The 27,926-nt window shown below is 37.8% G+C and overlaps 1 protein-coding gene across 2 annotated transcripts in view; it reads right to left on the reverse strand.

Moving 5' to 3' along the window:
- Positions 1-27,926, reverse strand: part of LOC134135666 (putative N-acetylated-alpha-linked acidic dipeptidase) — a 38,722-nt gene that overhangs the window by 4,699 nt on the left and 6,097 nt on the right. For both annotated transcript variants that reach the window (XM_062567351.1, XM_062567350.1), the window contains exons 5-18: positions 21,070-21,195; positions 18,838-19,024; positions 17,291-17,384; positions 11,769-11,867; positions 10,835-10,920; positions 9,666-9,785; positions 8,198-8,280; positions 7,828-7,891; positions 7,208-7,275; positions 5,387-5,478; positions 4,484-4,574; positions 3,605-3,869; positions 2,328-2,409; positions 373-465 (exon numbers count right to left, since the gene is read on the reverse strand). In XM_062567351.1, coding sequence (XP_062423335.1) covers positions 373-465; positions 2,328-2,409; positions 3,605-3,869; positions 4,484-4,574; positions 5,387-5,478; positions 7,208-7,275; positions 7,828-7,891; positions 8,198-8,280; positions 9,666-9,785; positions 10,835-10,920; positions 11,769-11,867; positions 17,291-17,384; positions 18,838-19,024; positions 21,070-21,195 — 1,550 coding nt within the window. The remainder of the gene's footprint in view (positions 1-372; positions 466-2,327; positions 2,410-3,604; positions 3,870-4,483; positions 4,575-5,386; positions 5,479-7,207; positions 7,276-7,827; positions 7,892-8,197; positions 8,281-9,665; positions 9,786-10,834; positions 10,921-11,768; positions 11,868-17,290; positions 17,385-18,837; positions 19,025-21,069; positions 21,196-27,926) is intronic.

Genomic DNA, 27,926 nt, shown 5'->3' on the forward strand with positions numbered 1-27,926 from the left:
CAAATTTTAGATATTCTAACTATACTCTATTTTTCTTTCAAGTCACAATAACTTCCTAAATATCCTTTACCCCTGAAATGATTTGAACTGAGTTCAGTGCCAAACTTCTAGATCTATCAGAAGCTCACTGAAATCACTGGAAATGGATGTACTGATCCTTATAGGCTTCTGACAAGACTCTTTTGCATTCTGTACAGTATATCTTACTGGAATTTTCTCTAACATTGTTTTCCCTTTTAAATCTTATTTCTCCTATTTACCTACTTTTACTATGTTGAATAGAACCATTACAATTCCATCGAGGGACCTGTAAATCATAAAGGGATTCTCATAAGGTACTTAGACAGAAAGTGAAAAACAAGCATTCCTTACCTGTAGAATGGCCTGCCAGGTAGTCCAAGAGGATCAATGAAAGCCCTTTCTAGAAACATTAGCTGATCATTTAAAGATCTGACAGCAAGTATACTAAAAAGAAAACAGAGGAACTTGTTAGCTGCAAAGTGTTCAGTCCATTTTCATCCTGTGCCAGAGCACTGACAGCTCTGGATTTATGAAAGTCTAAGACACTGAACTTCAAGTGTAGCCCACAGAAGACAGACCATGTCAGCCAACCTGCACAACAGTATTACACTGATCTAGACTGTGAGACTGATTTATAACCTGGAAGTTTCCTATAACTGTTTTTAAAGGACAAGCAATAGTGTCAAAGAAAACAGATTTATCAGATATTTTCTCTCACGCCATATCTTACTCCTGGATCTCCTTTTCATTAGTGTACTTAGGTAGGCCATTCTTTTCTATGACAGGTTTTTAAAGACCTTATTTTCCACAAATCCAGGTAACACCATATCACCTCAAAATCACTTCAAAATTTCCTCTATAAAGTCACATTTACTTTTATGCAGAACCACATCATTTGAGAAATCTTGTGATGTTAGAATCATCCTTTGAGTCATCCAAGAATTGCTTTTTTCTGACTGCACAGATCATAAATTCCCTAGAGCACAGACCATCTGTGTCTGTGTGCTTTGAATAGCTCTAAGCATAGTAATGATGTTCAACAAATAAAAGAACTGTTAAGAAGAATGTGCTGAATGTACATGGATTTCTTAGTCTACACCCCAAGCAACTTAAGACTGAGGTAAAATTTATATCACTGTAAGCCTAGAGTACTCTACTATTATCAATGAAATTGCTCCAAATTTACATTAGTGTAAATGGAAGTAGAATCTGATATATATATCTACTGATATATTTTAGTGGTTCAGAAAAATAAACAGATTGAGGTTTACATGGTAAATCAAATATATAAACTTTGATAACTGACAGGAGGTACAGATTCAAAATAAGCAAGATAGAAGAGATCAGAGAGGACATGGAAATTTGTAAATGGAACATAAAGCAGAAACTGGCTAAATAACTGTAGCGTTCTAGTTATAAAGACAAATTCTCTGCTCATCAAAATGAGCCTTTCTGAAGTAATACAATGCGCTATAAATGTACTATAAATATGAAGCCCATATAAACATCTATCCATGAGGAAACTACTGTAAATTCATTTACCTTTAAAGTTGTCACCATCAGAAAGATGGTTCTTATTCTCACCTTCCACATGGGAAAGCACACAGCTAAATCTGATTATTCCCAAGAAATGTAACTATAAGTACACATATATAGAAGGAAGTTTGGTTTCTCATTCTGGGCATGGCCTACAGAAACTAAATTAAGAATTGAGTCAAAAGCTAATAAGGACTTTTGGCACAGGTGATGCATAGAATTTCTGTAAAGCTTGTAAAAAAAAACCTGACAATACTACAGTTATGGTGGGGTTATTCTCTGCATTAAGTAGTACCAATATCTTCAGAATTACAGAGTACTGACAACTGAAAGTCTATGTGTTTTCTTTAATGATAATCTTGTCATAAAACCCTAGGACATTTTCTGCAGTTGTAGGAACTGACACACCCGAGCTGGCTCTGCTTGTGCTGACCAACAGTCTCGTCACATCATGTATCCTCATAGAGCTAAGACCTGTCGAGAATTGACACTAATTAGCTCGGGCACTCTTCAAAGCTAACACAGCTAGATTCCCAGGCTCTACAGTGTCTCAAATGTCCACACTCAGATGTTCTATACTTCTGCATTTTGTTTCATGGAGTAACTAGACCCTTAAAGACAATACTCCATAAGGACTTCAAATGGAACAAATGACTGACAGCTGTTTGTCACCAAGATTATTTGTGGAACTAAATGCAAGGAGACTATGATCTGTGAGCCCAGAGGACTATAAAAATTACTTGGCTGGAAAAAATAAATGTTCAACTTACTTATTGACATCTATTTGCTGCAGACGCTGATGAAAGTGAGCAGCAACTTCTGAAAAATTCCTCACAGCTGAAAAGAGAGCATCTGGAGAGAGCAGGACAGACGTATTTAACTTCATATTCTGAAGAAATCATTTAATAAATCAAACTCTTCAAATTAAAACTACTTATCTTTCACTGTGGTCATGATCTGATGGTTCTTAATTAATGAAAAACAAAATCAAATGAACCCCACATTCCACATTAAAGAGTAAATCTATGTGATCTTGTGTAAAACCTTGCCTTGGAGAGAACAGAAATTAGTTTTTCTGTGAATACTGTTATTTACTACTAAATTCTGAATACTTAAAGAAAGTAAAGCACAGATTGCCAGAACTGAATTATTCAAGTAGGTGTAGGTTTTTACAAAGCCCAACAGGAGCGATCAAGCAGAGTGAATGGGGATGTATGTGTGTGTGTTCGTATCTGTAATACTTATTAGTAGTCAAATAAGACTGAGCAGTACATAATTTTGACAGTACAATATACTACAATAAAGAAGAGGTCTCTTATGAGACAGGTTGTGAATCCTTATTATCTGAATAAAATTTCACATGCCAGCAAAAGATCTTTACTGCAGCGCAGGGATGGACCATGCCTGCTTGTCCAAGCCTTCAGTCAAACATCTCGTGAGGCTTGCAATTGCCATCACTTAACTGAAACCATAAACTGAAATCATGAGAAGCTCTAACTGGATATAAGTAAATTTTTTTTCACTCTGAGTATAGTCAAGCACAGTTGCCCAAAGAGGTTTTGCAGTCTCTATCTTCGGAGGTTTTCAAGACTGGACTAATAAAGGTCTGAGCAACTGTGTTTTTGAGTTTCGAGCAGGCTGACCTAGACGACCTTCTAAGATTTCTTACAGTCTGAATTATCCTATGATCCTATGACCAGAATCGAGAGAAATATCCAGCATCAAGAGCTGGAAAGAAGTGTGACTTTTGCAGGGACCAAAAAAATGTATCTTGCTAGCAACATGGATGTATGATGCACAAGTCATTTAACATGTGGCTGCATCTCACTGTTAGCTCTACAAGGCAGTGGCATAGTTTCCACACTAGTATACTAGTGATCTAAACATATTCAAATTTCAAATTATTTGAGAATATGGCTCTTGTTTTATTCACTGTTCACACTGCACAAGGCACAAGTAAGTACCAGTTCATGACTAAAACTTACGTATTCAGATAAGGCACTGCTAGCATTAACAAAAGAGGATTGTGATGAAAGATTGTACGTACCAAAGGATACACTGTATGTTGACAGCTCCTCTTCATGACTCTTTGACAAATTATAGATGATGTAAGCATAATTGCTCACAGCTGCTGCATAATCTCTGCAGTCAAAAGGAAGGACAACGGAGTTGGCCAATTCAAACACCAGCCCTCCCCGTACCTGAGCTACTGTCAGATGATTCTTGAAAGTGGGATCATAAAACTTCTCCACAATTTCATAGGTTTCATAGATACTGTGGTAAACTGGATAGCTGCTATATTTTTCTACATTCTGAAACAGAACAAACAAAACCAAACAAAACTATTATTAAGGTCAGCTGTGAACATTTCAGCTTTGCTTGAAAACCTTTGCTGTGAGATTCAAGGCACTGTAAAGTTAAGTGTTCAAGTCACACTAGTACTCTCTAGCCACTACAGAAAGCAAAGTAGTTCTTCTCATTTGACTTTCTGTAGTGGCTAGATTGCCCCTCGTACATTTCTGAGTTGGTCTCATCTCATTGCGCGCTGCAAAGTCAAACCTATCTTCATCATAATAAAAGAACCACTGCCGAATTCAAAGATTCATAATTCTTCTTAAGTCATTCATAAGCTATCATAAGCCACTGATAAGCCTTCAACAGCCACAGGCAGTTCTGAGCACATCCATTTATTCTAAGCAAAAGTCCTTTATCTTCCATTTGACAACATTCTGTTCTAAGTTGACCATTATTCCTATTTATTAAAAAATTGTGCTGTAGTAGTACTTAACAGCTGGGACTCCACTCTGGCACACTGAACAGAACCAATAATGATACTCTTGTTCCAAAAAGCTGGCAATCCAAACAGCTGAATTACAGTTGATGTTATTCAGACTGTTACAGGGGAAACATAAAGGCACAGACTTACCCAGTTTTTACTGTAACGGGCTCTGCCAGAAGCGATGCCAAGCCGTTGAAAAAAGACCTCAAAGTCATTGCCAGAACCTAGTTTGTTTATTCTTTAACAAGAAAGAGGAAAATGCCTTGAATGACACTACTTAAAGTTTAATTTTTAGTATGTTTCCAAGCAGTGTAGTAAGTTATTTATTCTCTAGTCTCAGTCACTATAAAGCCATTCTCTGGTATGCTCTTTCTGTTAGCATTCCATAAATTGCCTGTGACCCCTACATTACATGCATCTCTTACTAACTGTCATATTCTCAGAGGCCAACCTCATTGCAGAGAAATCAAACATTCAAGAGGACAATTTGACTCGCTATCTTTAATCACTGAAAAGACCCAATGTCCTTTCTTCTGCTGCACTACCATCATCCCCAGGCTCTCAACTCAGAAAAAAACAAAACAGTACCCATATTAACTCCATATAAGAGAATCAGTCTCCGAGACTGTGTAGAGTACTCCTAGTAATTCTGAAGGATAATGTTGTAAATACCTGCCCTGTATGCTCTCAAACTACCCAAAATCAGAGGCCTTCCAGGAAATCTGAAGTAAGTGCAACAGAAAGCTGCTATGTTAGCATCTATTTAGCCTGCCACTGGTTTGTGCATACTAGCCTGATGCATCTAAACCTTATAAACTGCATCAACACTTTATTTTTCATACATAAAGCCTCCTGATCATATTACAAAGGCAATTTCACAAAATTATTGTACAATACCATAGCTCAACTGCAATAAAGAAAACTTTGAAATTTATACCAGCTGAGAATGTTTCTTTTAAGTACTCAGTTTTTCAGGTGGATATTTTTTAAAAACCCACACTCTCTAAGCTGTAACAACTTCTGCCGTACCCCTTTTCTTCTGTCACTGACCTGGGGACCTCTTTATATTCGCTCGATGGATTTTTTTCATACCAGCTCTCATATAGAGATCTGCCTTCAAATCCCTCATCGGGACTCGATATCTAGAAAAAATGTATTGCAACAAAAGACAAAAAGTACAATTTTAAATATTACCAAGCAACAAATCTACATCCTACCATCACTTCAAGACTATAGCTTAGAATAATGACTAAGTCATAAACTTAAGTCCCTCACCCTTTCTGCATTTCCCCTTAAACATTTCAAGTGCACAGCATTTTTCAGAGGAGTCATTTATTTGCTAAAAATATGCAGTTTTAGATGGCAAAAAGCACAGGGAAAGCAAAACATGTCAAGTCAATTATTTCCTACGTGAAATATTCATATTATTCTTTATGAGATTTTCAACCATTATATTTAAGTATTCAATATGTAAAAATCCACAAAAGGAAAACTTCTTGTTTCACTTTGGCAGAAAAATTCAAACTATTTTGTCTTTGTTTAATTCAAAATTGATTCTTCAGTTTTTTAGTTCAGGCAAATGATTTTCATGGATTCAGTAGTTACCTTAGAAGAGCAAAACATAGAATAGTTGTACAGTTGTCAGTACGGCTGCTACAGAGATACAAAAATCATCATCATCATCAAGTTAATTCCTACCACTATTTTCAGATAATTCTTTAGATTACTGAGCAGAATAAGCAGTGTAGGTATTTTTTTCTTCTGTCTTCTTTAATGACAGGCAGTTTTCTAATTATTACTCAAGAATAGCAATCAAAATAAAAATAATATATTTATCTGTTTTGGCCATGAAGCTAATTGTTCACAGAATAGTGTTAATGCATTTTGCCACAGATTAGTTTAAGATGGGATCACGAAAGACCTACTTCCTGATCAGCATTCTTTGCAGACATTAGCTACCAACAGACTGTGGTAACATGCATTTGTCAGCCTATGCTATTGCTCCTTAGCTTTACAAAGGTTTATCAAACCACGTTTATTGGCATTTAGGTCAACATTTTAATGATTCTTGGCGTCCAATTTGAGACTCTGCAGATCTGATTTTCTGACAGTTTTGAACACCTGAACTCAGTTCCCCTATTACCATGGGAACTGTGGGTGACCAGCACTTCTGTAGTTCAAGACAGAAATATCTTCAGCAGGGCACCTAATTTTAACAGATACAAATTTTATTTATTGTTTTCCAATTGCAAAAAACGATTATTCCAAATTTTTACAGTTCCTTTACTTTTGAACCAGGCTAACAGCAGCTTCCAAGAAATAACAAATTATTGACCTTGGAAAAGAAGATGGGTGAATATATACAGCAGATGAACACAGATACAGTAAACACACAGAACACACAGAGTAGTTGAAGATAAATGCATATATATTTATACACATAGATATATATATGACACACACACATAAAAGACCAATTAAACATTCCTGAATAGATGTCTCCAATGCAGATTGAAAGACTGAAGAAAATGCCAAATTAAAAGGCTTATTAGTGCCAGCCTCTAAGATCCACTCTTAGTACAAGGAGCATCTTGCATGCAAGAGAGTCAGGTTATTTGCTAAGAATTACTTGGCCATTAACTTAAAAAGAACGGTTGCAGTTATAAAAGAAAACAATATCTGACATCGCATTTTATACACAGATGCCCATCCAATAAGTGAGTACCAAACATCCCTGCTGGAACCGAGTCCTCAAAGGCCTAGTTCTGCACTTACTTCACAGACTTGACTCATTCATGCCACATATAAGCAGGTGCCAGTGAAACAGATAAATAGAATTTGATATGGCTGGTTGATAATTTCAAGCATTACCTCTTTAGTCAGGCTGTACACCAGTTTGTACATCAGCGGTGTGCAATCTACTCTTAGTGTGTAGTTTCCTGAAAAAGAAGAAAAACTATTTATACTAGGAAGCAAGTTCAACTCATTTTAGACCTTGCACCATTATTTGTAAATAACAAGGGGACTGGAGGTATACAATCACTACCAGAAAGAAGCTGATTCTCCCTCTTCCCTATGTAGAAGGGTTCTCCTGATTCACTGTAGTCAGTGCATTTGTACTGGTTTAGGATGAATTATAGTCCAGCTTCTGAAGCAACCGTTATGCTGACTACCCACATTATGAGAAGAGAAGCTGACTCTACAGAATTTACAGAGGTGCTGACAGGGGCACAGCCTTTGTTCTCTCCCTCACAGCTTCTTGAATGGTGTAGTTATTGCGATGTACTTCCCCTACGCAACATGAAATATCTGAAGGGTACTTACAATTCAGGTTATTGTTTCCCTGTGTATGTACTCCTGGACTAATGCAATAATATTATCATGTTGAACCTTTCATGTTGAACCTTTCACAGATCTCCAAGCCAAACAGACTCACAGTCATCTGTATATACCATCTCTATTGCTGTAAAATGCAAGTCAAGACTATATACCTTCAATGGAGGAATCTGCATTGATATAAGCCACTCCTCGTGCCTGTAATACTTTGGCATTTTCCTATTAGAAGAAAAGAGGAAAATGTTGATGAACTTTTTTGCCTCAGAACTTTTTTCACATTTGCAGGAGTAAGTAACAGCTGTTTCAGAAAAAGACATCCTGTAGGCAGTAATATATTCTGGCTATTTAGTAAGGAAACTCGTGTGTGTGTGGAGTGGGGGAGGGGAGGTATAATAGAAAAAGAAAGAGAGGAAAAAAAGAAGAGAAAGACAGAGAGAGACTGAGCAAACTAAACTTACCTCTCTGATACAGATTTCTTAAAGATCTGCTCTGTGAAAATTTCTCTATGAATGCTTATTGTTTTACCTCAGCCCACTCTGTCGATCCTAACAAGCCAAATTCCTCTGCATCCCAACTTGCAAATATCACTGTTCTCCTTGGCCTCCATCCTGCAATAAAAGACTACAAAAAATGCATTACAGAAATAGAGACTGCCTGGTATATACTGATAACTAACATGAAAACAAATGTCAGTTTGGAGGGCTCATCTTTTACCCTGACCTGTCGAGATAGAGCCAATAGACAGATAGACAGATAGCAGCAATGAGATTTTCTAGAATTCAAAACCATGGACAAAAAAAAAGTATGTGCTTGTGTATGAATTCTTGAAAGAACACTTTTCTGTTCCTTCCATTCAGTTAAACTCAGTAAACATTTTAAACTGATGTCTAATATAACAGAAACATTTTTAATACGTTTCATTTCTATTACTGTATTTCTTTGATCTGTTTCTGAAACGCTGGATTTAAAAACCTAAAGGAATTCCCTGTAACTCTGACATATCACACTCCGAGTGGAGATCTTTCACTTCAAATTCTGCATTTGATTAAACTCAGGCAAAATGGAACTGGCTATATTACCCAGCATCTTCATCTTTACTCAGATTTCTTTGAGGCTATCGGTGTCTTTTTGATCTTTTGGTCCCCTTTTTTCCTTCTTTTTCCTTTTCAACTTGGTTTCCAAAGACACTGTTTCTCATGATATCCAATAACAAGGTGGGAATGGAAATGAAATGAAATGCCAATAATTTTTAAGTGCAACGAGTAAGCAAACAAAACTCCTACAGCTTGGTGTCTGAGTCATGTCAGAGCTTCTTTCCATGGCGTGTAAAGTGGGAAGACAGCATTTACTCTGACAGTAGAAACCTGGTACACTTGACATTTGAACCTATTCTAATATAACTAGGCACTAGGTATTTCAAAACTATTATTTTCTACTATGTTTATACAGCTCATTTTCTGCATTACATCAACATGCTTCACTTGTTCTGGGGTCTATCTCCAAAGTACATTCAGATGATCTGAATGTTGCTCTTCCAAAGCCGCAGTCTGCCAAGGTATCAACTTTAAGGGACCACTGAAGCGTGCAGTTTGACCAGCCTCAGATACACAGTAACTAATTATACCTGAATGGCATATTTATTTCACTGTCTTCCCCACATATTCTGTGTGGTGTTTTATTTTTTTTTTTAAAGTGTACTTTCTCTTGAGTAGAACTACTGCACAGATACAAAGGTTGTAACTGGAACCACAATTAATAGGTGTGGAACACCATGCTATTCCAGAGATACACTATTGGATATGATGCATACAATAGTTATAAACTTGTTAGTGATATCTAAAGTAAATATGTTAAGTTAGTAATTTTCATTTCAAGGCCTTGACTTTGCAGAACATACAAGCATGTCTTTAAGTATATGCTCGAATATTAGAAAAATCAATGGATAAAGCTGAAAACAGTGGTTTTGGTGTGCTTTATTCTTTAATTACATTACCTTCCTTTTTTAGTTTTCCAAAGCTCCTCACAATCTCATGAACCACAGCTGCCCCACTCTGAGGATCAATGCCACCAAACACCCAAGAATCACGGTGGCCTCCCAGGATGACATATCTGTCTAGAGAAATTAATTATAGATGTTTATTTAAAGAAATAATTTATTTTTAAAAAAGATTTATTTTAAACAAATTATACTATAGTAATGCTAATGGGAAGTAATTTCTAATCATCTATGTAGGTGTCAGATAACAAACTTAACAGTTTATAACATACATAACGAATGGCAGAAGACACTTTAAATCTCCAAAGACATTTTTCTGCATTTTAAGTCAATGTTAAAGAACCTGTCAAATGCAGTAACTTGATCTCATGAGACTTAAAATAGTCTAAATGCCAGTTCCTCTGAAGACAGGAGCATCTTGTCACATTACACAATAGAATGTAAAGGTGACCAGCTAATTATATTTGTTCACCATGCCAACTTGCAACACTGAAGTATGCCGAAGGCAGTGTTTCTCTGAATATAGTACACAGTCAATTATAAAAAAGTTGTCAAAAATATGATGGAAATGTGATTAATATGACAAAAGACAGACTAGATCTCTGTGATACTGTAATATGGTAACAGTTGTGTTTCAGGTAATAGGCAAGTATTGCAGTCAGATTAAATGATGTTATCATCCTAAAGATGTCTTCAGGTCTGTTTTTTAGGTTATAAAGATCACTAAGATCACTATGATTACAAGAGACTATAAGACAATTAACAAATCAATAGTGCTGGAAATTATATCTTCAGATAGAATACAAAATCTTTACAGACTTGTGCTGTTCTCCATTTCCATTTGTTTTTTGAACTTCTGCAGCTCATAATACTATTCCAGATTACCAGGGAAAAATATCCACTTAAGAATATTCTTTCAGTTGCTGTTACTTGCCTGAAGACAAACTTTTCTGTCTAGGTTATGACTCCCTCTTGAAACTCAGCATTTATAATAAGTGCTGATGTACCCTATGAAAACTGGGGTAGTAAATATTTCAACAGAAATGCTCATGTAGCACAGTTATCTCAGAGAAAAGGCCCTTTGTCATTGCCCCCTCTGTAACTATTACTAGATGTATCTAGAGATCACTGCACACCCATGAAACACAGAAGACAAGTTACTTTACCTGGTTCCACCATTCCTCTGATGGTTCCGATCACATTGTAAATCCTTGTTACTTTGTTGTTACTATGAATGTGCATTTTCACCTTCCTAGTAAAAAATCAAAGTGAAAATCGACCAGATTAGCTAACAAAACATCTGGTACTTTTTAGAAGTATATAATATAAATTGTTTGTAATGGAAGAATTTTAGTCAAATTTATCCTCCATCAAACCAAAGTAAATCTGAAAAGATTCCTCTGCAACTCTTCTGGATTTATACTTGTGCAACTGAGATCAGCATTTGGTCACTGAAAACACTGTTATTGATGTCAGTGAGATTTATACTGGATAAGAAGCTCAGAACTCCAAACTGAAAGAGATTATTTTGCTAGTAGACTGTTTTTAAATTTAGGAGAGTAAAAGAACAATGAAATGGTTCATATGAAGTCAAAACAATAGTTCAGCCAATACTGAAATAGCTAAACTTCAGTCCTAATCTGTAATCACTAAATCAGTTTAAATACAATCTGAAAAAAATATTACGTTTCAGTTAGAGCACTTGTTTTCCAGAATAATCTAACTTGTAGATTTACATTGTTTTATTTAAGGCAATAGTTAAGACCAAAAGCTAGAGACTCGCATAAATTAAAAGAAGACTACATACCAAAATCAAGTCTCACAAAATATCCAGGCTCACCGAAGAGTTTGTCAAAGTCTAGAAGCTTTCCAAATGAAGCTTGTTTCAAGATCTGCTTGAATCTAAAGCAATTCATATATATCCATCCAATTAGATGTAAATCTGCTGAAGCTTTGCGCTGAGTTCACTTCAGCACAGGAAACGGTCAGAATCAAAAAGATGATTTGAGTAACACCAACCTTCTATCTTTGGTCAAATTCTATTGCTGTAGCTCTATTTCCCTGACTCTGAACACATTTTCCTTTTGAAGAAAAACTGACCTTGTAGAATAATTTGTTGTGAAACCAGGACCAATGTTGTAAGATACATTCAAACTTCCTTTCCAGCTACTGTGTGGTGGTGCAGGTCCTCCCATGTTACTATGAGGAAAAAATACATATACGAGTATCAGTTACAGTGTCTTGCAATAGCAAAAAGCATCGGAGAGGAACCAGAACCCAATTTTTCAGGTCTCATATAGAACAGACCAAAATGATCTGATAAAGTATATTTCCTTTACTGCAAATACATATTTCAGTCAAGCTTTGTTTCATGTAAGATTTCAGCATGTCTTCAAGCTCTCAATATATTTTTATGTAAGAATATGACTGCATGAAAAACTAGAATTTATGACTTCTCATGACAAAAGTGAAAGTAAGAACCCTGCACCTTTAAAGGTTTTATATTTCATTCATAATTCTTAATCCATAATTCATTTCATTCATTATTATACAAGAGGTATAATTATTTACAACTTAAGAGTATTAAAGAGAACTATCTAGCTACCCCATAGTTATACATATTAATCTTCTATACAACTACTAGTTGGCGGTGGAAAAAAATAATTTAAACTTATACTTTTATTACTATTGAGCAATTATCTTCATAACAGTGATGAGTGTAAAATTTGGAAGAAAGGACAGTTTGGAGACATATTAGTCAATAAAAGTCTGGGAGGAAATGTGTTACAGTGTTAATGAACACAAGACATGAAAATTCATGACATCAAAGACATTAAAATTCTGCCTTATATGCAAATAAGTAGCTTCAGTTTACTTCTCAGGAAAACTTGCATATAGAACCAGAGTAGAATTTCTTTTCCAAGAATGCAAGCCTAAAACAATACAAAGAATTGTTATATGGAAACCTTGAAACAGGCAATTTTACCCACATTCCCAGGAATTATCATACCTTTGATATTTCTGTTGATACAAAAACTTTAATAACAGGCAAGTTTGTTTATTGAGTGTACCAGTTGATCTAGATGCTAAAAAATTCAAATGCTAAGATTCCTCAGCAAACAGGAATTGCATGTATCCTCCAGCAGGGGAAAAACCTCTTCTATCAACTGAAGAATCAAGGAATGTTCCACAGTAAAGGAGCTGAAAGTCCTGAAAGTCAGTAGGATTGAGACACCTTTGACATTTTAGCCCAAATTTGCAGAAAGACTTTTAGGCACCACTCCCAGTACTATCCGCAGAAATCAATGTGATACTTGCATTTTGCTACAGAATTAATGAGGCAAAGCTGGACATCTCCAAAACAGATTGACAACATGCTGTATATGGATTTAAAAGGAGGAGATACAACTTAAATACCTAAATCTTCCTGGGCAATACAGAAAACTGACTCATTCTTTTCTTTAAAATATAGGGAGGCAAGAGGAGAAGCTGTTTACTGGTTTAATTACTCATTGGCGTCTATCTTTACTTCTGACATCTTTTCTGTGGCTAACCATGTATTTTGTATTAAATCTACTGGAAACAATCCAAAATAACATATGGATGAGAGACCAGAGCTCCTTTGCCACTCCCTCCCTTTCTCATCAGAAGAAAGACTAGACTCTCTCTTGCTTATTCTCTTTCCACTTTTATGAATCTTGCACCCTAACTGCTCACTGGTCCATCTCAGCCTGGCAGTCAGAGAACTTTCCTGTAAAGTCTAAGTTCTCTGTGGATTTCTTACTTCCAGGGCCAAGGGATCTCCCACTTCCAAAGTAAGACAGGACAAGAAAGATGATGTGAGGAAGTAGCTGTTCACTGTGCTAGGTTATGTAATTAAAGGCTAGTTACCAGGGACACAAAGGCCCAGAAAGGATCGGGAAGATCAGAAGAACAATGACAGACAAGGTAACCAGTGAAAACAGAGTACCCAAATGGGCTGCTCCTAAAGCCATCATAAGAGAAGGATCAGCCCATTGTCCATGGTGTGCAAGCCGTTAAGATGAGTCAGCTAGAGAAACTCTCCCCAGAATACCTTGCAGATGAAGGGGATTATTGCCTAAAGGGGTACGAAACTCATTATGATATGCAGAGAACATTTTGGGATTATGTAAAATCCATGTTTTAAGGGAACTGTGGGGATGTGCAAGATTTATCACGGCTGTTTAGAGGAAGGAGCACAGACAGGGAAAAGGAAGGATCAGAGTGGACTGGGCAGGAACAAACATAGGAAAACAGAGGAGAAACGGTCCATCCAAGTGTAAACATCTGTTGAATACACTTGTTTGGCCATGCCCTATGCCTAATCATCAGAGTCTGTCCTCTTTTCATTAAATTATATTCCTAACTAGTTTCCTAGGGGGTGCTCTCTTCTCTGCGTATACGTGTGTGTGGCGAGAGGTCTAAAAACTGGAGAAAGGGCCACAAGTCAAAGGGTCCTATAAGTCTAGGGGCCAGCAACTGGAGGGCTGTGTGTTTCCTTGGGAACTTCAATCCTGTGTATGTGCAAGTAGGTACGTGTAATTCGCTAGCAAACTTCAAGACAGAGAAGCTCGTGAGCAGAGTAACAGGTCTAGGAAGGTCTAGGAGCAAACTACTGGAGAGATTATAGGTCTTGGGGGCAGCTACCAGAGAGACCAGAGGATCCAAGTATCTATAACTGAGGAGACCACAGACCATATGCCTGGACCAACTACCAAATAGATCTGTTTGTGTTTCTGTGTGTGTAATAAGAAGTGGTTTGAATACTATCAACTAGAGTGGGGCTGCAAACCTTGGGAACTCATACATCCGGAACCAGCAACTGAGGAGACCAGAGGCTTTGGGACTAGCTACTGCATAGACTAAGTGTCTAAGGCCAACTACTGGAGTGAAGCATACTATGTGCGTAGACATATATGTGTGCATACATATTTATATTCAACTAGCTGACTTCAATTCTGATTAGCCAGAGAGGACAAGCAGGATTAGGCTGTCCATGCTGTTAATGTTTGTGTGAGTGCTGTACGTTTATTTGAGTCCTAGTAAGGCAGTTTTCTGTTTGTGTTGATCTATATGACAGCCTGTGTGGGAGGCACGTGTGCACGTGCCTATTGGGAATAGACACTCAGCCTTGCTACTCAAACCTGGTGACCTAAAGCCACAGCAGGCTCACATCTATCAGACTACTGGATTCAGCAGCCTCTAAAACTTTGTACCAAATACATTTCTTCACATAGCACACAAAGTAACACAAACTTCAGTGCCCGAAATAATGTTTGCAGCAAAAATTTACAAACTTCTGAATGCTGTTACAACTAAGTGGGTTAGCAGAAGTTTTTGTGAGTCAGTAAATTAGAATTAGCTACCTAAATTCCACCTGGAATTACTAGGTCTTGAGGCTAAAATTCTGCTTAAGCAGAGGATATAAAAAATATATGTTAATCTGTCAATTTATAACAGATAATTGTTCTTTATTTACCTTTGCCCTCCCTAACCCCAGTAGAAAACAACACCTTAATATTTTTATTGTAATTCATACCACTTAGGAGACAAGAGCCACATGTGAGCAAAGGTAAGTTTGACATTTAATAATACCCCAGTGCTTCAGAAAACTCATGTCAGCCTTGTGAATAAAGACAGTAATGTTTCTATTTCCCAAATGCTTATTTAAGATATTTGTGAACAAGCTTTCTGTCACCAACACCGAACACTTGTTTGTCTTCTGGCTCAAATTAAGATTCCTGCAAAGCTGAAAAAAAGAGAGGAAAAAGTACCTTTTGTGAAGCAGGGAACCAAAAGACTGGAGAATATGGACTAGCATATAGTGTTCCCTTCACCATCACTCATTAGAGCAATCCCTGATATACAACCATGCCAGATGTCTTTAAGATTACTGTGTTTTCATTTTCATAGGATTTCTGCATTTAATTTGCATATGTCCGGTGTGTATCTGTTCTCTTTAGATGAGGGACTGTGCTTAAATTTCAAAATAACTCAATGCATATTATTACTGCTGTGGAACTGGTTGTTTTTAGGATTAAAATTTGTGTTAATATAATGCTTGGCAGTATGGTTCAGGAGTTTGTATTATAGTATAAAAATAGTACTGTTTCGTATCATTCAAAAATCTGAAAGTAAAATCACATTGCTAAAGCTAAACCAGTATTAGGACTCTTGAATAAACATACCAATGCACTATTTTATAGTCTCTTTTCCTAGCTAAGGCAGCTATCACTGTCTCTGTGTAACAGATTGTAAAAGAAGTCTTGAATCCTACGAGAACATAAGAATTTGATAGAATGAAAGAAACAGGGAGCAGGCTGTGGAGCAGTGAGAAGTCTATTTCACTTGTGTCCCAAGACAGAACAGCTTTGTCCATTCATTTATGAAAGAAGCTTGCCTGCCTTATTCTTAAACCCCAACCAACAGAGACTTTACAGTTTCCCCAGATAATCTATTTGTGCATTTTATTTTTTTCCTTATTGAAAACTGAAAAGCCTATACTTGAATTACCTGACTAACACCTGAATATGGTGTTTTTCACTTTGTATCTTACTCCTAGCAGTAGTAAGTAGGTGTTTATTCCCCTCCTCTCTGCAGTTAGCTGTTCTAAGGACTCTCATTACATTTCCCTTGAATCTCTTTCTTCTAAACAACCATCAATGGCTCAGCCTTCTCTTTCGCTGTGCTTTCTAACCTTTAACTCAGTCTCTCTAGCATATTATGAATTCTGGTAAACTGGTTCATATATTTTTTGATGCAATGAACAAAATTGGACTCAATATTCCCACAGAGGCATCAGAAAGAGCAAAATGACTACTCATGTGACTTAGATACAAACTGCTCTACAAATATTCACACGCTATTATGTTCACCTGTTATCCTGAGCTCTTTTCTGTGGTACTTTTACCAGCCCTGGTATCTGTTATTCTGTGCCTGTACACTTGATACAAATTATTATTCCTACATGTTAGAGGAATGCTGCACTTGCCACTCAGTTGCACCTTAGTTTTTTCAGGAAATGTATCTGGTTTGTTAAGATCACTATGAATTTTAATGCCTTCATCTGGCAAGCTGGCACCCTGTCTTCATGTACCTAGCCTATTTAATAAGCACACTTTGCACATGCCTATTAAATCCCCAGTAACATTTCAGAGTTTCCTCAGGGTTCTTAGTTTGAGAGAGCACATGCCTTCATTTAACAGAAGAGCAAAGTACTGGTCCTGTCCCATTAAACATGAATGATAAATATTTCCTTGACAAGTAAATGATTTCATTGGTAGTCTTTTTTGTAAGATTGGTATCATGGTGACCATATAAATCATACTTTTTTTTAAACTAAAATACAGTGTATAACTTCCATAAAATATTTGACTGATCATGATAATGATCCTTTCCAGATCACTCAGCACATATCAAATATATAGTAACAGATACTAGAATGTTTCTCCCTTATATAGATCCTAATTATAAAGAAATGTACTATTTCAACAACTACATTAGAAGAAAAGCACAAAAGCTGTTTCCTTTTCTTTTCAAAAATTTTTATTACTTTCACAAAGCAATCTATTTAAAATTCTCAGTGTGGCCTATGTACTTACCGTAGTAGTGACTCAGCATCATGAGAACCAATGGGATGAACTGGAATTTTTGGGAGACCTACACCACTGGCTTTGTCCAGTCGGTAGGTGTATTCTGAAAACAAAGGAATGGTATTCATATTTACAACTCTCAGAGGGAATCTGTATAATTCATGTCATAGTTCAAAATCAGGAGTCAAAAGTTTTTCATTTTCCTAAAAACTAGGTTGACATTTCCACAGTGTCATTCTTTATGCTTCATCAATATGTTTTCAGAGATACACTAAAAAAAATTTCCCATTAGTGTCTGCGGTCATACACCTAGAGTTGTCTAGAAATTTTTAATTAATTCCTAATTTTTGAGTTGAAATATTTTTGGGTAGAAATATCTCTTATCACATAAAGAGACTTTGGACAAAGCCAAAGAGCAAAAACAAGAGCAAAGAGAGAGACAGGAGTCTGATGCATGGAACATTCAGCTGAGAACTGAAAAATTTTGCCAGTTAATAAGAATGTAAATAAAATCTTCTACACTCAGTTACTGAATATTCTGTTTTTTTGCTGTTTTCATGAAAAAAATCTGTTTTGTCTTGTCAGAACTCAAATAAAATTTTGATTTTTTCTTTTTTTACAAAACACTTTTAATTCTCACAGTGTGAGTAAAATTTAACACTTGAAAGCTCTTTCTCTAGCAGACGTGGAAAAGAGTGGATTTTCCTCCTTACTATAGGACACTTACTGTGGGAGGCAGACAGAAATTCATTAACTTGAGATGAAAAAGAATTCACTGGATCTAGTATGAGGAACCAGAAATCATCCCCACAGTCTATTGCTGCTATGCTGCAACTATGGACACATAGTCTCATCCAGCTCAAGCTGTACTGGCCAAAGAGACAACTTTCCCACCACTTAGGCACTACTCTTCTTGAAGTGACTGTCTCCTTCAGATATGCTGGCTCAGGTACTGGCATGAGCAGTCCTTAACACATTTCAGTCAAAATGAGCTGGATTCGTTGTTCAATGAAATGTCTTAGGCAGAGCTCAAATGAGCAGTGTGAGGTGAAGGTGATGAACCAGTAGGGAATGGTAATAGCATGAGTCTCAGTGTGGAAGACCCCCCCATAAGGGGTGGGGCCCCTGTGGAGGGCAAGCAGCCCACACCTGCGGAAAGGGGAACCGCAAAAACAAAGCAACCTGTGAGCTGTGCAGGCAGACTCTTTCCTGGTTTGCTGATGTGAAGGAGAAATAAAAAATAGCGTTTCAACTGTCGAACACTTGTGTCATGATCTCTGGGTTATTTAAGAGAGTAAACTTTTGTAGGTAGGTGAAGCTATACAATCTAGTGCTGCACTTATAGTCTCTTTCTCTTACGTATCATCTGCAGAAGTGCTGTGCTGAAGTGAAGGCCAAAGCTGCCCCCTCAGAGCAACAACAACAGCAAAAACAAACAAAACCCAAAAGGAAAAGAAAAGCTGTAGTTTGTTCCAAGGGAGAGAACATCCCCATCACCCTTCCCAACCCCTTCTGAAACCAGGCCCTCAGAGAATGTCTTCTTCAGTGTCACTCACCCTTCGCAGGATAACCTGGTGTCAGAGGATCTCCTGCCCCATTCAGGTTTAATACGTTTCCACGCTGAGCTCCTTCACCTGGCAGGTTCCAGCCAGTTGGGTAGGGATTTACTCCTGGGGCACAGTAGTCAGCAGGGTCAGAGTACAGAATGACTCCTTTGGCACCCGCCAATTCAGCATTCTTTACCTGCAAAGCAAATCTCTGGTCCTATTCGGTCCCTTATAGCTTGACATAGTGCTCAAGGGGCAAAAGTATTACAAACTACAGTGATTATACCTCAAATCCTTTTATACTGCTTGGTCTAAGTAAAGAAATTTTTATAGGAATTAAAAATGTGGCCTATACCTATCTCATACCATGTAATTTCCTGGAAATACATATACAGATACCAAGTTCAATATGAATGTAAGAGATCTGCTGTTGCTTTGAAAGTAAGAAGGGTAACTGCAATAACATGGAAATCATCCTCCAAGATATTACTACATAAACTGAATTAGTATTCTGTCACTTAGATCAAAGCTATTACCAGACCATTAAAATGTATATATCATGGATGAAAAAACTGTATCACAACCATTGATGCAACCTTATCTTTCAGCTAGTCATGTATTTGCCCAGATGACCTTCTGAATGCATCTCAAGGCTCAGACTATACAGAAATATGTATTACTAGAGAGCTTGAAATTGCCCTTTGTTTGTAAATAAGCCTAATGCCAAACAATGCATATCCTTATAAAGGCAGAAGGAGTGATCTGCATGCTGTTTTGATTAAGGAAAGTGTTCTCATACCAATATCAATGGCAAAATATATTAGTGTAATCCTGGTTGATGGAGATGAAGAGAGACAGAATATAGTTCATTCTGACATCCCAATTTATTTTGCTACTAGGTAAGACTGCTGTATAGTATGTGAGTGGTAATTAATCCTCAAAACAGTTTCAAATTTGGGTATTTTAATCCAGAGTTACATAGCTTTTCTAGGAAATACAGTACTTGTCTTCATGCTCTATCCTATTCTTGCACACTACTAGGAAATCTAAATGAAAGTACAGTTCTCCTGATTGCATGTAGGCTGCCTAATTCTTTAGTTTGAGCTATATAAACAGCTGTTAGAAATACTTCCTTAAAAATGAACATGTTGTCCCTTTGTGTCAATAAGGAGATCACTTCCAAACCACAGCACAACTGCCCCTTTAAATTTTAGTAGTCTGATGTGCTTGTATTTTATTTTAATATACGACTCAGACAACACTGCCTTCTTTAATTTTTTAAGTCATTTCCATTCAGATAGTACCTTTAAAAATGGTAACTTATGAACAACTTAGTGAAAATATTAGCTGGCCCAGAGTATGAGTCACACATTTTTCACAGGAGAAAACGGCAAATATGTAAAGTAGAGTTACCCATTCAAAGGGAACATATTAGTCAAAAACATACAATAAGATTAGGTACTCCAAAGAGTAGATTCAGTGTTTGGCCCTCTGAAGTAACAGAGAAATACAAAATATAGCCCTACCCAAATCACAGCCAGAACGATTTTTGTGCAAAAGTTAAATACACTTATAATAGTCTGTCATTTGACATCCCTATTGAGAAAAGCACTTGAGTATGTGCTTGAAGTAAGCTTGTGACTATGTACTTTCTTGTCAGGCCATGGATGCTTGCAGAAATGTTTAGTTTGAAAATATTTATGTGATGGAGACATGAATAAATATATACCGAGTTTTAAATAACCTCCCTGCAGATTAATCTCTCCCTAGTTTAGAGAAACCATTATAAAGAAATGCAGGATAGGTGTTTTAAAGCACAGCTGAACCACTGGAGAAGAATAAGCTGGTTAGAACGTGTTGCCTAAAAACATCAGTAATATTTGGAACAATTTATAGTATGTAGATGAATATAAATAACACATAATTATATATGTACATATATATATATGTATATATACACACACACACACACAAATATAAAAAATACATCTAAAAGATCAAAGTAAATACTTTGAATAATTATGTGTTATTTATATTCATATATATATACACACACACACACATGTATATATATATATACTGAATATATATTTTAATTTCCTGCTCAAGAATTGTCTTTGAACACAGCTCTGTGAAAAGTTCAACTACACTAAAATCTCCAGAAGACTCTAAGTAAGATTTTCAGTCTTTTGAAATCAAATAGAAGACAGCACAAGTAACTTTTTTATATAGATGTATTACCTTATTTCCTCTGAAGATCTTGCCGTATCTAGCGATAACAATCTTTCCTGTACAGTTGATTTGCATTTCACGTTCTAGCTTAAAGAAGTCCTCAGTGCGGCCATAATTCACATACACTAACTCACCCTAATAGAAGGAGGCAGAATTGGAAACAAGAATGTCAATGAGCATGTGAGAAGGAGGATGTGGTCTAGTAAGAAAATAAGTTAAGAGCAACGGGCTCCGGTATTGGCTCTAGCATGAATTCTTCTTTGATCATGACCCAAATAGACAGGCAAGTGACCTCTAATGAATTAGGCTCCTACCACGAAAAGCTGCCTAACTTTGGTCTCCATGGAGAATATAAGATACCACCTCTAAATTTGAAACACAGAATAAGTGCTTTGAGTATAGCCCTTGTTTCTTTCTGTTGGCCTTGTAAGAAGCTGGAGTCAGTCTCAAGAGAGCTGGAGGTATTTTGGACCCAGACATCATAGTAAATAGTAATTGTATCTTAAGCATCACAGTAGACTGGTGCTTATACCCTACAAAATTCTCAGGAACCTTGATTCCTATTTGATATTGCAGAAGCTACAGATTATCATAATAAGTACACTTTGCACATGAAAGAAGTATCCTTCATGTTTGTGTTTCAATTATGTTATTCAACACTAGTGCATGATTCATCTTCCTTAACGTCAGCTATCTAAAAGATGTACGCATAGTCTGAGGTTAGGCAGTGCTCTACAGTCAGTGATAAGAGTTTGGAAGTTATAAGGAGTTTTCACTCCAAACTTGTTTTAAACACCTTTTTTAAAGAAGGAATAGATTGCACTTTGGAGACACCTCTCATTGACTATAAACAGATCCTCAAAGAGCAGTTTAGGGTACATGACTATAATTTCAAACAACTAAAATAAGATGACAAGAAACTCTTCCTTAGTGGACTTTTCTGTATTACCAGACATATCCAAAGAGCTCTTCTACTTTATTTTTGAAAAAGTACAAGCTCAAAGGTCTTACTCTGATGAAATCCCCAGACAAGACATTCAGCTCAGCTGATATTACAGCATACAGCATAACCTGATAAGACTGTGGTACGGTCATTTCAACTGTACCGGTTTAATCACTATGCTGCTCAAATTGCAATTTGTTCTTAAATTAAGCAAAATGAACCAGAATCTCAATAAGTGTAAATTAATGAAATAAGGGGAACTGTATATAAACAAAGGGAGCAATTTCACACCTGCTAACACACACACAGTATGTGTCACACACTCAGTTTGTGACACTCTGTCACAAACACAACGATCATTCCTGAAGACACTTTCCTGAATTTATCCACTTAGCATTTTCTCCTAGTAAAATTGAAAATAACTCTACTGAAGTTGAGAAAGATTTTCTACTGTAATTAGATTATTTAAATGTAATAAACGTTTAACATAATAAAATCTTTTGCTTTCTGATCTTGAACAGCTTACTAACGAACTTCAGAAAGTACAGCAATTAAATATTAGGCTAATAAGAGGACTGTCAGCAGGCTGAGAATCAACATTAGATACAGAATTTGCGCCTTCATTTTAGCATAAATTCTTTAGATTATCTTGCAGAAAATGCTTAAATTTGTAGGCTATTGTATATTTTCAGGTAAGTACAAACATGCTGGTTTGAATGGTCTGGCTTACATAATTGCAGAGCTTTAATTAAGGGCAATTTTCCAGTTGCCACAATCAGAGCAGTTGTTCTATGATGAAATATAAAACAAGTTATGAGAGTAAAATTTTCTAGTAAAAACTTATTCCTATTTTTTACAGTTTGCCTTTTTATAAGGTCTTTGATTAACTTAGTGCCACCACAGAAAGAAAAGCACAGCTCTGTTCCTTAGGAAAAGCTCTCATAACTGTATCTGATGGAAAGTATATAATCCCAATTTATAATGGGAAAGAAAACAACATTTTTCATAGTGTTGCAGAGTAATTAATCTTTGGATTTATGGAACTACATTAAAAGGTACTTATCTGAAAATTCAAGCAATCTTGGATATATTACATAGAAAATCACACTTGCTTAATGCAACTCCTTTAGCAGCTCTGAAAATGTTTCATATTTAATTTTCATAACATGACTAAGGATTACATCAATGCTATGAATTTATCATCAGAGCATTGTGACAATTTATACCATAACATAATAAAATCCTTCCTGTTTATAGAACTGCCACTTAAAAAATATTACATAATAAAAGTTATGAGAATGTAATGTGGACTCTTCTTACAAAATGTCTTGTGGGCTCTTTTAGCTTTGTTAGAGGGCTCAAGCATTTATCTTGGTTGTGACCATCGTTAACTGTATGTGAGTACTTGTATAGTCAAGTCACTTAAAAAGGAAAGGAGTAGGATTTTACTGTTATTGATGATACTGATATTCCAAACTGATTTTATTTTGTTTAAGAACAGAATGTGATTTCATTTTGTTACTTCGTATGCTTTCCACTATTTCTATTGGACGAAGCTTAACTTCTTTTCATCTGAACTGGGGATTGGATCAGATGATCTGGTCCCTTCCTTCCCACCACCTTTTTCAGGGCTTTTCAGGCTGAACTGCCTTATAATTTCAGTTTTTCAGTGGCTTCTTTCAAATGGATGCTGGCATATGCTGCAGCTGACACTTCCCTCCCTATCACAGAATGGTTGTGAAGTCTTTTAAAGGAAAGAAAGTTTACTCACTTTGGAGCATTTAGCAATGAAATAATTCCTTCTGATAAAAAGCAGTCTCATCTGACCTAATGAAAGTATACTGCTTCCTGACCATAAGTATGGGATAATCAAATCATTACAGCCATAGTAAAGCAACACTGGTGATGTTCTTACTGCTTTAAATGATAAGAAATTAGAAAAAAAAATCTAGCATGTTGGACACTGTGATAAAACTAAGTTACTAAAGGTAGTATTTAGTTAAATATTATGATATTTATATTTGGGTGCCTACATATAGATTATTTTCAACAGAGATATTTTTAACAGTGGAACCTAGACAGTGCTCAAGGTTCAACCTCTAAGGCATAATGGTCTAGTGTCATTTGAGACAGCCTAAAGTATCCAAGAACAGGGGTAACAGTTATATTACAGGATCCACAAGAAATCTGTTTTCTTCTAGAGTGACAGCCAGTCAGTATATCCTAGGGCATCTCAAATGGCACTAGATATCAATGCTTAAGTAACTAAACTAAATGTCAAGTTCTACACTAGGATGAGTTGAACTGTTATCTAGCGTCCACTGATTGTATTGAGTAAACCTCCACTGACTACCACGGAAGTTCAGATACCAAAGCACGTATGGGTATCTACATAAAGATATCTAAATTTCTGCTTAGTCTGAAGCTGAAGCCTATCCAAAGTGGCTGATTAACTTGGAGGTTGCTAGAATCTATACTCAGCTGGTGTCACCTACCTCAGTGACCAGTTTTCCTAGATATCTCCAGTTCTGTTTCTGTAACAGTATAGGAATATAGATCATAGAATCACAGAATCAGTAAGGTTGGAAGGGACCTCTGGAGATCATCTAGTCCAACCTCCCTGCTCAGCAGGGTCACCTAGAGCATGTTACACAGGGTTGCATCCAGGTGGGCCTTGAAGATCTCCAGAGAGGGAGACTCCACAACCTCTCTGGGCAACCTGGTCCAGTGCTCTGTCACTCTCACAGGGAAGAAATTCCCCCTCACGCTCAGGCCGAACTTCCCGTGCTTCAATTTCTGCCCATTGCCTCTTGTCCTGTCACATGGGAAAAATGAAAAGAGTTTGTCCCCGTCCCCCTGACACACTCCCTTCAGGTTCTTGTACACATTGATAAGATCCCCCCTCAGTCTTCTCTAGCCCAGGCTGAAAAGGCCCAGCTCTCGCAGCTGTTCCTCAGAAGGCAGGTGCTCCAGCCCTATGATCATCTTCGTAGCCCTATGCTGGACTCTCTCCAGTAGCTCCATGTCTCTCTTGTCCTGGGCAGCCCAGAACTGGACACAGGACTCGAGATGAGGCCTCCCCAGGGCTGAGGAGAGGGGCAAGATCACCTCCCTCCACCCGCTGGCAACACTCTTCCCAATGCACCCAAGGAGACCATAGGCCTTCTTGGCCACAGAGGTACATTGCTGGCTCATGGTCAACTTGTCATCCACCAGCACTCCCAGGTCCTTCTCTGCAGAGCTGCTCTCCACAAGGTCAGCCCCCAGCTAATACTGGTGCCTAGGGTTATTTTTCTCTAGGTGCAGCACTCTGCACTTGCCCTTGTTGAACCTCACGAGGTTCCTCTCCGCCCAGCTCTCCTGGGTTCTGTCCAGGTCTCTCTGAATGGCAGCACAGCCCTCAGGTGTGTCAGCCACTCCTCCCAGCTTGGGATCATCGGCAAACTTGCTGAGGAGGCACTCTGTCCCCTCATCCATGTCATTGATGATGACGTTGAACAGGATGGGATCCAGGACTGAGCCGTGAGGGACACCACTAGCCACAGGCCTCCAACTAGACTCCACACTACTGATGACAACCCTCTGAGCTCTGCCTTTCAGACAGTTCTCAATCCACTTCACTGTCCACTCGTCTAACCCACACTTCCTGAGCTTATCCAGGAGGATGTTATGGAAGACATCATCAAAAGCCTTGCTGAAGTCAAGGTACACAGCATCCACGCTCTCCCCTCATCTACCCAGCCAGTCATGCCATCAGAGAAGGCTATCAGGTTGGTCAAGCAGGATTTCCCTTTGGTGAATCCCTGCTGGCTACTCCTGATCAACTTCTTTTCCTCCATTTGTTTGCAGATGACATCCAGAATGAGCTGTTCCATCACCTTGCCAGGGATGGAGGTGAGGCTGACAGGCCTAGAGTTGCCTGGGTCCTTCTTCTTGCCCTTCTTGAAGACTGGAGTGACACTGGTTTTCTTCCTGTCCTCAGGCACCTCTCCAGTTCTCCAGGACCTTTCAAAGATGATGGAGAGCGGCCTGGCAACAACAGCCACCAGCTCCCTCAGAACCCGTGGGTGCATCCCATCCGGCCCATGGATTTGTGGCTGTCTAGCCTGCCCAGAAGGTCTCTAATTCTATCCTCCTCAACCAAAGGAAAGTCTTCCCTTCTCTGGACTTTCTCCCTAACATCCAGGCTTTGGGATTCCTGGGGGCTGCCCTTAGCAGTGAAGACCGAAGCAAAGGCGGCATTCAGTAATTCCACCTTCTCTGCATCCCTTGTCACCAGGGCCCCCACCCCATTCAGGAGCGGGACCACATTTTCCCTAGTCCTCCTCTTGCTGCTGATGTATTTGAAGAAGCCCTTCCTGTTGTCCTTGACATCCCTTGCAAGACTTAATTCCATCTGGGCCTTAGCCTTCCTCACCGCTTCTCTACCTACTCTGACTGCATTCCTATAATTCTCCCAAGTAGCCTGTCCCCTCTTCCACGTTCTGTGTACTTTATTCTTCTGTCTGAATTTGGCCAAGAGCTCCTTGCTCACCCATGCAGGTCTCCTGCCCCTTTTGCTGCACTTGTACTCACAGGGATGCACCGCTCTTGAGTTTGGAGGAAGTGGTGTTTGAATACTAGCCAGCTCTCCTGGTCCCCCCTTCCTTCTAGGGCCTTAACCCATGAGAGTCCACCAATTAGGTCTCTGAAGAGCCCAAAGTCTGCTCTCCTGAAGTCCAGGGTTGCAATCCTGTGCACTGAAATCTCCCATGCACTGAAAGCAGAAATGCACTGAAATCTCCCATGCACTGAAAACAGACATAAGGCGGAACTGTTTCCGAATCTCTGCAGGGATTCCAACAGATAGGTGAGCATCCCACTCTGACAGGATTTATCCTTCAAAATGCAGTCATTTCCAAATCTTTTTTTAAAAAAGCAGCTGCTTGAAAAAGTGATGATGCTAGCAGTTCCCAAGCTTACGTAACTACCTGATTAGGGTACTCCTCCAGAAAAGGTGAGAGCTGAGTTTTGGGCCTCTTAATATAAAGAACTTTGAACCCCTTTTTCCCACTTTCCAAGAGCATGGCCTACTCTCATGAGGCTATAGTTAGCTGGCATGCAGGTACTTTGCAGCTTTCTTCCTTCATTGAACCTAGAGCCATAAGTAGGAATGATTTGCAAAATTCATGAGCAGAGACAGAACATAAGACTGATGAAGGCACTTGCCAAGTTCCAACTCTCTTTCCATAGGTTAGTTCTGTTTTTTTCATGGAATAGCTTTTAATAAAAAGTACAAACAGTTCTGGGAGAATTCACAGGAGTACAGAGACCATTCAGTCTTCTCCCTGCTGAGCTACATACATGCTCCCTGCTGTGCTATTTGCAGGACAGATGCAGACAGTTGCTCACTGGAGAATGCTATTCTTAACAGCCGTGGCTAAGCACCTACAGCTTCTTGTCATAGTATTATGCAATAACGAAAACATAAGTATCATATTTTGAAAAGACAATGTCTTTTAGGTTTTCTTTCTTTCAGAAATAATATTATCATATTTGATTAAAATAAAATCATTTTATAAAGAAGGAAGCTTCATGTTCTTAAAATTTTTATTATTTCCCATATCCCACCATGTAATGTAGCTCTCCAGATATCAAATAAAATGATGAAGTTATTCTGTCCTTTTTTGGAATATTATATAATGATAGGAAGTCAGAATCCACAAATTTTACCTTACACTATGTTCCAAAACCCTCACTGCAATTTTTGAAACACTCAAAGCTCTCATATATAGTCTCTCTGTCTGGTTCTACCTGTCTGGTTCTCCAGGTTCCTTTGAATATCTGAGGCATATGAATACAGGGTATCTTTTGTTTTCTGAACTTGCACAGCTTACTAACAAACGTTGGAAAATACAGGAATTAAATACTGGGCTAAGTAAGA

The sequence above is a fragment of the Rhea pennata genome, chromosome 1 (assembly GCF_028389875.1).
Source record: "Rhea pennata isolate bPtePen1 chromosome 1, bPtePen1.pri, whole genome shotgun sequence".
NCBI classification, from domain to species: domain Eukaryota; kingdom Metazoa; phylum Chordata; class Aves; order Rheiformes; family Rheidae; genus Rhea; species Rhea pennata.